We start from the raw sequence: 12157 nt of genomic DNA on the forward strand, positions 1-12157 counted from the left end.
CCTCTGCTGCCCCATCCCTACCCTGGTTTCCGGTTGCTCCCTTTCTCTTCTCCTCTGCCCTGTGTCCCTGTAGTGTCCTGCATACTCCAACTACAGGATGATAAGCCCCGCCCCCTGTTGTCACGTGACCACAGGTCCTGTCAATACACTCACCATCTGGCGTTCTGCTCACTCCAGCTCTGCTGTATTGGTATTTTCTTGCCCAGTTCTCGGGCACTGTGTGTACATCTGTCACAGGCTGTCTGAGGCTCTGGGTTCTCACTGTCAAGGCAGCATAAACCACTGGGAAGTGCCACCTGGCGGTTTCTCCTGATAGTTTGCCTTGATAGCTTCAAGACAGGACCAGATCTTCACGTGGCTGCCACGCCACCTTCTTTGCTTAACCTACCCCCTGCAATAGGGAAGGGTAGGCTGAAATCCATGAGTACTTCCACACTTTAGTGTGCTCCACAGAGAGCTAATCTGTGAAGGTCCCAACATCAGGGTAATATTTCTTGGACTGCGCACAGCACTTCCTCTAATAGCAAGTGAAGAGAACTCTGCTCCAGCCACCCTGAGAGGCCATAACCTCGCTTGTCTCGTGAGGAGAAAGCAATTACTTTCATATGCACAATATACTGTGAACTTTGCTTTTAAGTGAGAGACTGTACCCCTCCAAAACCTGCACCCTGACACCACCAGTATAGGACTGCCCCCGGGGGGGTCTTATACCATCCACAAGTGCCACCTCTTGCTATTGACAATTGTTGCGGACAGGAGGGAAGTGTTGAGGGGTCCAGCGACCCACTTCAGCTACCGTGACATCATTATCTCATGTCAGTGGGACTACAAGCCCCAGCTGGCCCTTCTGCAACATCTGACGTCTCCCCAGTGGCCCACCACAAATAGATAATAGATAGATAGATAGTACTAACCATTTGTTTCTTGGAATATGTCTAGCAGATGATGGATCTCTTCTTGAATCCATTCCTCGTGGCTTCGTCTACCCACTCCAAAATCACGCAGGGTGCTTAGCGAGAACCTCCTCAGTTCCTTCCAGCGTTCCCCATTACTGAATGCAATGCCTGATAAATGATATAAACCACTTCAATAACAAGGAATGCTTGGTTTTCAGGAGAGTCAGATACTTAATTGGATTTTACTGCAATATCATCATTACATACTTTAACATTCAAATAGCTAAAATCACGACATTTCTGCCCACCTCAAGGACTACCAGGAACACCCACTTTTGCAATCCAGTTTGTAGCTCTGTTTCAGCAATATCATGACTATTGGTAAATTTTGTAGGTAACAGGGTTTTCCCATGGCCTTTTTCATTAAAAGTGTGGACCGTGAATGCTATGAAAATAATAAATGCCATGTACTCAGCTGCCAATTCTCTGGCTCAGTGGCCACAACAACGAACAACATGTCACCACTTCGGGTGACTGCAGCAGTCATGAGCCAACAACTTCTGAAAAGAAAGAGGGCACCAGATGGGGAGCAGCTCAGCAAGATTTAGGGGTGGCAGGTGAGTAGGCACTCTATTATTTTCACACACTTGGGCAATTCATGGCTTAGCATTTTTAAATGATTGTCTTCAGCAGTGACTGACCGTATCCTTTGCTGGTTAGATCCACTATTGGGAACTCCGCTCGTCCACTGAACTTGTCGCCATTGTCCACAAGGGCTTCCTTCACAGCCTGGAACCCACAAAGCACCACAGCAGGTTTTGGGCCCATGTAGAGGGTGTAGATGGGTCCATACTTCTTACTGAGCTTAAAGATGGCAGCAGGTAATTATACAAGTCATAGAAATTTCCAAAACATGTCTTTATATTTTCATAGTACAGCCAGTTTGCCTAGTAGCTCAACCTTGCTGTTAACCATGCTGAACTATCAGGAACGTACCACAGCCCTCCTTCCCCACAAGCAAAAAGCCAGGAGGCAGAGGAGGGGTGAACTCCTGCAAACAAACACTTTAAGGATGAAGTTAATTAACTTTCTCCTGGCATAGTCATCCATGGTAACTAACAAGGTTCCCGTAACATAAGGATTAGCACTGCTTGACTGTTTCTTGTGACCCAACGCTGAGCATAGCTTTTCTATCCATCTTGCAAGTTATTGGAGGTTAAAAACATGAGACTCCAGATTTTTACACTCTAATTCTCTAATAAAAAAAGAAAGGATTTTCAAAAACTAGACATCCCTCTTAAATTACTGAGTTTTCTGTGTCAACTATTTTTTCGTGTTTCATTGTATTGTGTAAGATGGGGTATCATATATTAATTTGACAATTATATATTTAATTGCTGGGTGAAATCTTGTCTGCAGAAGGAGATTTTTTTTTTTATCGATTTTTATGTAGTTAGATTATTTTTAGACCTCTAGATACAAAACTGGCTATTTTTAGACCATTATGACTTAAGTTACCTACAAAAAATGTTGCACAAGTCCATATGTTATACATTAATGACATTATGAGCATAATAACTCCATGTCATAGACATAGGACACAAGGTTATTAGTACTGTTTGCTTTTCTTAAAGCACCGCTCCAGAAGAATTTTTTCACCACTGGAGGGGCGCTTTAAGCTCAAGTCCTCTGCCCCTGGTCATATATGCACCATCCAGCCTCTTCAATGTTTTTCGGCACCTGTCCGGTCCAGCGCCATCTTATGAGTGCATCTTCTAAGTGGCCGTTACCCAGGAGCTATGTCACAAGCTCTCAATGCAAGTCCATGAGATCCAGAAGGAGACTCCCATAGGTAGGGATGGGTGGACCAGTGCATGTTCGGCTCAGTTGGGTTTAAAAAAAAAGCTTTGTTTGGGTACCATAACGGTACCCCAACTTGATGCCAACCCCCCCCCCCCCCCGTATTCAAGTGAATGGGAGGCCCGAACAGCCAGAGGGTCCCACACTGTCCTCTGTGTGACAACGTGAGAAACATCTACTCTGTCAGATGGTAACCTTACCTAAGTCACCGCCGGTAACAGCTGCTAGGTATCGCGGTTCCCAGGCTATCACACAGAGGACACCGCATAAGCGAGCGGCTGTGACCAGCGATGACAAGGTTAGCATTGGTCAGGTGCCAGATTAATACTGTCATCAGCATTGCCTTCTCTTGATGATAGCAGTGACAGGAGGCAACGCTGATGAGAGTATTCATCCGTCGCTTGTACATAGTGGTAGCTTTACTGCTATCCACAGGTGCCGGAGACAAAGAAGAAGATGGACATGGATTACTTCTTTGGATGATTTTATTAATAATTGGGTAAACGATGGCTATTGTGGTGGTAGCGTTTATTCAATTTTTTTTTCTCCTGTGTGTGTGTTTATTTTTACTACCGGGTTAGTAATAGAGGTGTCTAACTGACCACAAAAAACAAATACCCTGATTGCCACTGTACCAGTGGCAATCCGAAAGAGCTGAGACTAAGCGCCAGAATTGGTGTATCAAATATGATGCACCACTTCTGGGGCATAGGAATTTTTCTGAATATTTTTTCACGCTGCAGTTCAAATGAGTTTATGCCACCAGGGGGCGCAGCTTCGGTGATGGCACCGCAAGTCCACCGAAGCTCCGTTACCTTCATTCCATTCACTCCCCAGTCTTTCACAGCCAAAAGCAGCTGCATTAGCAGGCTCCTGGTTGTAACTCTATTTAACCCCTTCAGATGGATTTACATCGTGGGACATGACTGTACGGCGGACAGGTATGGGAAATTGTTGTTTTTTTATTATCCTTTTTTAACAGAAGAACGAGCGTACAATAAAGATAATAAAATCTGATGTGTGTGTGTGTATTTTTAACCCTTTCCCACTATTGGATTAATAATGGATAGGTGGCTTATTGACACCTCTCCATTATTAACCAGGCTTAATGTCACCTTACAATGGCAAGGTGACATTAACCCCTTATTACCCCATATCCCACTGCTACAGGGGAGTGGGAAGAGAGAGGCTAAGTGCCAGAATAGGCTGGGGGCAGATGTTTTTAGCCAGGGGGGGGGGGGGGAAATAACCATGGTCCCTCTCTAGGCTATTAATATCTTCCCTCCGTCACTGGCTTTGGGATATGGGGTAATAAGGGGTTAATGTCACCTTGCTATTGTAAGGTGACATTAAGCCAGTTTAATAATGGAGCGGTGTCAATAAGACACCTATCCATAATTAATCCATTATTAATCCAATGTTCATAAAGGGTTAAAAAAACACACACACATTAGGAAAAAAGTATTTGAATGAAATAAAGACACATGGTGTTGTAATAGCCACATGTATGCAGTCCTTGAGCAGCCGATCGAGGGTGCATACTGCTGTGCGAGATGTGAGCACGTTGTGCATTTGGAAACCCAGATTCTGACTCTAAATGTGCAGCTGGCAACACTGAGATCCATAGACAACATGGAGAGGAGTCTTCTGCTCACGGAGCAGACGCTCAATGGGACAGATGAGGGGGGGGATGGTGGCATGGAGCTGCAGGACAATGAAGTAGCAAGCTGGGTGACAGTTAGGAAGCGGGGTAGAGGGAAGAGTGCCAGGGAGGCTAGTCCTGATCTGGAACACCCCAATAAGTTTGCTAAGTTGGCAGATGAGGGGGGTGCCAGTACAGGGGTAGCACTGCTGCAGCCAGGCATGTCCTCTGAAAGCCGGAGGAGTGACTGCTCCAGTAAGGAGGGAAATAGGAGAGCAGGGCAGGCCAGACAGGTGCTGGTAGTGGGCGACTCAATTATTAGGGGAACAGATAGGGCAATCTGTCACAAAGACAGGGATCGTCGAACGGTGTGCTGCCTACCTGGCGCTCGAGTCCGACACATCGCTGATCGGGTGGACAGATTATTGGGAGGGGCTGGTGAGGACCCAGCGGTCATGGTGCACATTGGCACCAATGACAAAGTTAGAGGTAGGTGGAAGGTCCTTAAAGATGATTTCAGGGAATTAGGCTGCAAGCTGAAAGCAAGGACCTCCAACGTGGTATTTTCCGAAATACTGCCGGTACCACGTGCCACGCCAGAGAGGCAACGGGAGATTAGGGAGGTTAATAAGTGGCTCAAGAATTGGTGTAGGAAAGAGGGGTTTGGGTTCCTGCAGAACTGGGCCGACTTCTCAGTTGGCTACAGGCTCTACGCTAGGGACGGGCTGCACCTCAATGGGGAGGGTGCAGCTGTGCTGGGGGAGAGAATGGCTAGAAGGTTGGAGGAGTGTTTAAACTAGGAATTGGGGGGAGGGTATTCATTTTATAGGAGGGGAAGATAGTGCAGACAGAGTCCTGGGCACAAATAAGGAAGTTGGGGGTGGCGGTGGCATGGGGGTGGGGTCAGAACAGTTAATAATTTAAGAAATAGAAGTACAGAGAGGAACATAAAGTGCATGTATACTAATGCCAGAAGCCTCGCCAACAAAATGGACGAATTAGAACTAATGTTGTTGGAGCATAATTATGACATGGTGGGGATATCTGAAACGTGGCTGGATGAGAGCCATGACTGGGCTGTTAACTTGCAGGGCTATAGCCTGTTCAGAAATGACTGTACAGATAAGCGAGGGGGAGGGGTGTGTCTATATGTAAAATCATCCTTAAAACCCATCCTGCGCGATAATATAGGTGAATTTAATGAAAATGTAGAATCCCTGTGGGTGGAGATAAGGGGAGGGGGAAAAAATAATAAATTACTGATAGGGGTTTGTTATAAATCTCCAAAAATAATGGAAGCAATGGAGAATATCCTCGTAAAGCAAATAGATGAAGCTGCGACTCAAGGAGAAGTCATTATTATGGGGGACTTCAACTACCCTGAAATAGATTGGGGAACAGAAACCTGCAGTTCCAGCAAAGGTAATCGGTTTTTGACAATTATGAGAGACAATTACCTTTCACAACTGGTTCAGGACCCAACAAGAAGGGGGGCACTGCTAGACCTAATATTAACCAACAGGCCAGACCGCATATCAAATATAAGGGTTGGGGGTTACTTGGGAAATAGCGATCACAAAATAATAAGTTTTCATGTATCCTTTAAAAAGATGTGTAGTAGAGGGGTTACAAGGACACTAAACTTCAGGAGGGCAAATTTCCAACGGATGAAAGAGGATCTTGGTGCAATTAACTGGGACGATATCCTGAGACACAAAAATACACAGAGAAAATGGGAGACGTTTATTAGCATCCTGGATAGGACCTGTGCACAGTATATACCGTATGGGAATAAACATATTAGAAATAGGAGGAAACCAATATGGCTAAATAGAGCTGTAAGGGGCGCAATAAGGGACAAAAAGAAAGCATTTAGAGAATTAAAGGAAGTAGGTAGTGAGGAGGCATTAAATAAATACAGAAAATTTAATAAATTCTGTAAAAAGCAAAATCAAGGCAGCAAAGATTGAGACAGAGAGACTCATTGCCAGAGAGAGTAAAAATAATCCTAAAATATTCTTTAACTACATAAATAGTAAGAAACTAAAAAATGATAGTGTTGGCCCCCTTAATAATAATAGTCTGGGTGAGATGGTGGATGAGGATGAGGAAAAAGCCAATATGCTAAATGACTTTTTTTCATCAGTATTTACACAAGAAAATCCCATGGCAGACAAAATGTCTAGTGATAAAAATTCCCAATTAAATGTCACCTGCTTAACCCAGCAGGAAGTGCGGCGGCGTCTAAAAATCACTAAAATTGACAAATCTCTGGGCCTGGATGGGATACACCCTCGAGTACTGCAGGAATTAAGTACAGTCATTGATAGACCATTATTTTTAATCTTTAAAGACTCCATAATAACAGGGTCTGTGCCACAGGACTGGCGTATAGCAAATGTGGTGCCAATATTCAAAAAGGGAACAAAAACTGAACTCGGAAACTATAGGCCAGTAAGCTTAACCTCTACTGTGGGTAAAATCCTGGAGGGCATTCTAAGGGACGCTATGCTGGAGTATCTGAAGAGGAATAACCTCATGACCCAGTATCATCACGGGTTTACTAGGGACCGTTCATGTCAGACTAATTTGATCAGTTTCTATGAAGAGGTAAGTTCCGGATTGGACCAAGGGAACCCAGTGGATGTAGTGTATATGGACTTTTCAAAAGCTTTTGATACGGTGCCACACAAAAGGTTGATACATAAAATGAGAATAATGGGGATAGGGGAAAATATGTGCAAGTGGGTTGAGAGCTGGCTCAGGGATAGGAAACAAAGGGTGGTTATTAATGGAGCACACTCGGACTGGGTAGCGGTTAGCAGTGGGGTACCACAGGGGTCAGTATTGGGCCCTCTTCTTTTTAACATATTTATTAATGACCTTGTAGGGGGCATTCAGAGTAGAATTTCAATATTTGCAGATGACACTAAACTCTGCAGGGTAATCAATACAGAGGAGGACAATTTTATATTACAGGATGATTTATGTAAACTAGAAGCTTGGGCTGATAAATGGCAAATGAGCTTTAATGGGGATAAATGTAAGGTCATGCACTTGGGTAGAAGTAATAAGATGTATAATTATGTGCTTAATTCTAAAACTCTGGGCAAAACCGTCAATGAAAAAGACCTGGGTGTATGGGTGGATGACAAACTTAAATTCAGTGGCCAGTGTCAGGCAGCTGCTACAAAGGCAAATAAAATAATGGGATGCATTAAAAGAGGCATAGATGCTCATGAGGAGAATATAATTTTACCTCTATACAAGTCACTAGTTCGACCACACTTAAAATACTGTGCACAGTTCTGGTCTCCGGTGTATAAGAAAGACATAGCTGAACTGGAGCGGGTGCAGAGAAGAGCGACCAAGGTTATTAGAGGACTGGGGGGTCTGCAATACCAAGATAGGTTATTACACTTGGGGCTATTTAGTTTGGAAAAACGAAGACTAAGGGGTGATCTTATTTTAATGTATAAATATATGAGGGGACAGTACAAAGACCTTTCTGATGATCTTTTTAATCATAGACCTGAAACAGGGACAAGGGGGCATCCTCTGCGGTTGGAGGAAAAAAGGTTTAAGCATAATAACAGACGCGGATTCTTTACTGTAAGAGCAGTGAGACTATGGAACTCTCTGCCGTGTGATGTTGTAATGAGTGATTCATTACTTAAATTTAAGAGGGGACTGGATACCTTTCTGGAAAAGTATAATGTTACAGGGTATATACACTAGATTCCTTGATAGGGCGTTGATCCAGGGAACTAGTCTGATTGCCGTATGTGGAGTCGGGAAGGAATTTTTTTTCCCCAATGTGGAGCTTACTCTTTGCACATGGGTTTTTTTTGCCTTCCTCTGGATCAACATGTTAGGGCATGTTAGGTTAGGCTATGGGTTGAACTAGATGGACATATAGTCTTCCTTCAACCTTAATAACTATGTAACTATGTAACTATGTAAACGCTCAATCCTATTGAAGACCCTTGTCAATCCAATTGAAGACTATTACAACACCATGTGTCTTTATTTCATTAAAATACTTGTGTGTGTGTGTGTTTATTTTTTAACCCTTTATGAACATAGGATTAATAATGGATAGGTGTCTTATTGACACCTCTCCATTATTAACCTGGCTTAATGTCACCTTCAATAGCAAGGTGGCATTAACCCTTTATTACCCCATATCCCACTGCTACTCGGGAGTGGAAAGAGAGTGGCCAAGTGCCAGAATAGGTGAACCTTACAAGATGTGCCTTTTCTGGGGTGGCTGGGGGCAGATGTTTTTAGCCGGGGGGGGGGGGGCAATATCCAAGGTCCCTCTCTATGTTATTAATATCTGCCCTCAGTCACTGGCTTTACCATTCTGGCGGAGAAAATTGCGCGGGAGACCACGCCAGTTTTTTTCTGTTATTTAACCCTTTATTTTAACAGCTAGAGCCCTCAAATTTTGCACACAGACACTTCTAACATTAGTAGTGCGGAATATGTAAAAAAAAAAGGGATATGAAATGGTTTACTCTATGTAATCCATGTCTCATATCATGTCGGGTTTGGGAAGGAGATAGCAAAAGCCGGCCACTGAATTACCAGCTTTTCTGCTATCTAGCCCTGTATTAAATATAAATATATGTATATATAATGTTTTTACGAATATTTGAGGCCATGGATCCATTCTATGTCCATTTTGCAAGCCGGCGAGAAAATCACTTTTCAGGAAATTTTCTGCGTATCTCAGCCATCAAAAACGTATTTTTATACGTTGTGTGTGACTCCGGCCTTTCGATGATGCCTGGTGATGAAATCCGTCTTGTGGTTCTTGTGCAATCTTTATTTTCAGTTTGTACTTAATGATATGCTCGTGCTCCAGGGCGGCCTTCATGAGGGGCTCTGATTAGATATTCATAATGTAGACTGCTGGCAATTCACTGATCCCTCACTGACCTGCCCCCTAGTTTACATAATGAATACCTAACATACTGAAGAAAACAAAACGAACCCTTCTGCAGACAGTAAAAAAAAAATCAATATGAAAATGGCGCCCGCCGCACCTGCGCACTAGCAGTTGTCAGTAATAGCCGAGAGCTGCTATTGTGCAGGCGGCACCATCTTAGAGGGGGATTTTTTTCTTCTCAGCAAGATGGCGCCGCCGGCACCTGCACAATGGCATCTATCAAATCTCTATGCACACCAATAGCTGCCATTGTGCAGGCACGGTGTTTGCCATTTTTTGATTGATTTTTTTTTTTTGTACTTGATCTATAACATGAAGAACAGTGATTACTAGGACACTAAACATGCGATTTTTCGACAGCGCAGGGACCATGGCTAGCGCCTGCTTGCAGAAGCGTTTTTTTTTTTCTTCAGTATGTGCAGGTATAGATTAACACTGGGCCGAGTGCTATACAATGTTTTCTCGCATAGCAGTCGCCTTTATCATACGGTAGTCTGACTCGGGCCTTAGACTACGTTCACATGTTGCTTTTTTGCTGCTTTTTTCTTCAAATTTTAACCTTTGTTTTACAGTACCCGCAAAGACTATGATATTTCAGAAATCTGCACACACACTTTTTTTTGGAAAACTGCTGCATTTTTGAAAACTGCAGCATGTCACTACTTCCTTTCAGTATTTTTTCACCCATAGAAAGCAATAAGAAAGTGCAAAAAACGCAGCAAAAAAGGCTAGTATCAGGTTTCGCCGCGTTTTTTGGTGCAAAAGCCTTAAGGAAGTTGCATTATAATTTTTTGGGTGGCACTAAACTTTTTGAGCAATGCACAAGAGACAACAAAAACGCAGCAAAACCTCCTTTTTGTAAGCAGCTTCTTTGAGCGGGTTTTCCTTGCAGAAAAAAAAGCAGCAAAAACACAACATGTGAATGTAGTTTTATATGAAAAAATCCTGTAAAAAAATAATTTTATTTCAAATAAAAAAAATTTAAAACTCAAACCCCACATGAAAAAAAAAAAAAAAAAGATAAAAAAAAACAGTGATAGCTTACAAAGTAGAGAGTAGTACAGGTTTGTATGATGATTAGTTGGTCACAATAGGGCGAGCATAAGGCCAGAGTTTGCTGAGCCAGGGAGCGCGAAGGCGTGATTTGGATATAGAGCGCCAACCTCTGTGGAGAGCAAGATGATAAGAGAAGGGATCTAGAAGAAATCCACAAATTAGTAGGCAGGGCGTTTAGGCTACTTTCACACTAGCGTCGGATTCGGCCCGTCGCATTGCGTCGGGCCGAGATTCCGACGCTAGCGTTTGTTGTGCCGCACAACGGAGGCAGCGGATGCATTTCTCCGGCGCGTCCGCTGCCCCATTGTGAGGTGCGGGGAGGTGGGGGCGGAGTTCCGGCCGCGCATGCGCGGTCGGAAAAAGCGGTCCGTCGGCTGCAAAAAACGTTACATTTAACGTTTTTTGCTCCCGGCGGTCCGCCACAACACGGCGCAACCGTCGGAAGACGGTTGCGACGTGTGTCAATACGTCGCAATGCGTCGGTAATGTAACTCTATGGGGCAAAAACGCATCCTGCAAACAACTTTGCAGGATGCGTTTTTTCCCCTAAACGACGCATTGCGACGTATTAAAAAAAAACGCCAGTGTGACAGTAGCCTTATCTGTTGTTCATGAGCAATTAAAGCATTGACTTTTTACAGGCCGTGCTTGTGCTCTCTACTAAACAACCTAACCACTCAGGTCAGGTTCTCATATCCTCCCGTGAATTTGTGATCATTCATTAATTTCCTCTTTATCTGCGGGTGGAGGTCATGCAAACCTGTACCACTCTATATATTGTAAGCTAGCATTGGTTTATTTTGGGGTTGTTTTCATTTTGACATTTTTATATTTGAAATCAAACTATATTTCTAGAGCATTTTTACATTATCTCCCTATTGCTCCTCCTCAACTATGGGCCGGTTCTACAGTTAACCCTGTCACCCCGACTCACAAGGACTGCAGTCTCCAGGAGGATAAGGCTGCAGTCACACTATCAGTATTTGGTCAGTATTTTACCTCAGTATTTGTAAGCCAAAACCAGGAGTGGAACAATTAGAGGAAAAGTATAATAGAAACATATGCACCACTTCTGCATTTATCACCCACTCCTGGTTTTGGCTTACAAATACTGAGGTAAAATACTGACCAAATACTGCTAGTGTGACGGCAGCCTAAAACATGCAATAAAATACAATTTGCACACACTAAAACATCAAGGGTCTTCAGAGTGGTGTTACGCCATCTTCTCCACCTTTACATACACATATATATATATATGTGTGTTTCTGCCCTATACACACATCGGCCTGCGGACTCACCTCCAGTATGGGCTTATGTATCTCCCTGCTCTTGAGCTGCAGTAAGTTTCCTAAGATAGGTAAAGGTCTGGGACCCGGGGGAAGGTTTCCTGACTTCCCAAATAACTTTTTAACCATAAAAAGCAGGAGCAGAGCTAGAAGAATAGAAGAACATAGTCCTGGAGACCACTCCATGTCAGGGAGCTGCTGCAAAGCCGAATGACAGGCAGTGTGAGGAGCAGCTGTGCACTCAGGATGTATATACAACAGATAAAGAGCAGAACATAAAGAATCTGCAGGGTTCAAAGGAGCATTTCCTCTAAGTCGTCACTCCCTCTGTTAACACAGAACTTTCCAGTTCTGCAGAGCAGACACATAATACCTCATAATTACTGAGTGCACATCCCTGCTTGTGTTCACAATTTCTTGGACAATTAGGCTGCCGTCACACTATCAGTATTTGGTCAGT

General features: G+C 43.6%; 1 protein-coding gene across 3 annotated transcripts in view; it reads right to left on the reverse strand.

Moving 5' to 3' along the window:
* The window catches only part of LOC138661749 (cytochrome P450 2B11-like), a 76506-nt gene extending 64558 nt beyond the window's left edge, over nt 1-11948 (reverse strand). For all 3 annotated transcript variants that reach the window (XM_069746642.1, XM_069746641.1, XM_069746640.1), the window contains exons 1-3: nt 11710-11948; nt 1598-1760; nt 915-1064 (exon numbers count right to left, since the gene is read on the reverse strand). In XM_069746642.1, the coding sequence (XP_069602743.1) occupies nt 915-1064; nt 1598-1760; nt 11710-11883 (487 nt within the window). In that variant the 5' untranslated portion in view covers nt 11884-11948. The remainder of the gene's footprint in view (nt 1-914; nt 1065-1597; nt 1761-11709) is intronic.
* Nucleotides 11949-12157: the final 209 nt, after the last annotated feature.

The sequence above is a fragment of the Ranitomeya imitator genome, chromosome 2 (genome assembly GCF_032444005.1).
Source record: "Ranitomeya imitator isolate aRanImi1 chromosome 2, aRanImi1.pri, whole genome shotgun sequence".
NCBI lineage: Eukaryota > Metazoa > Chordata > Amphibia > Anura > Dendrobatidae > Ranitomeya > Ranitomeya imitator.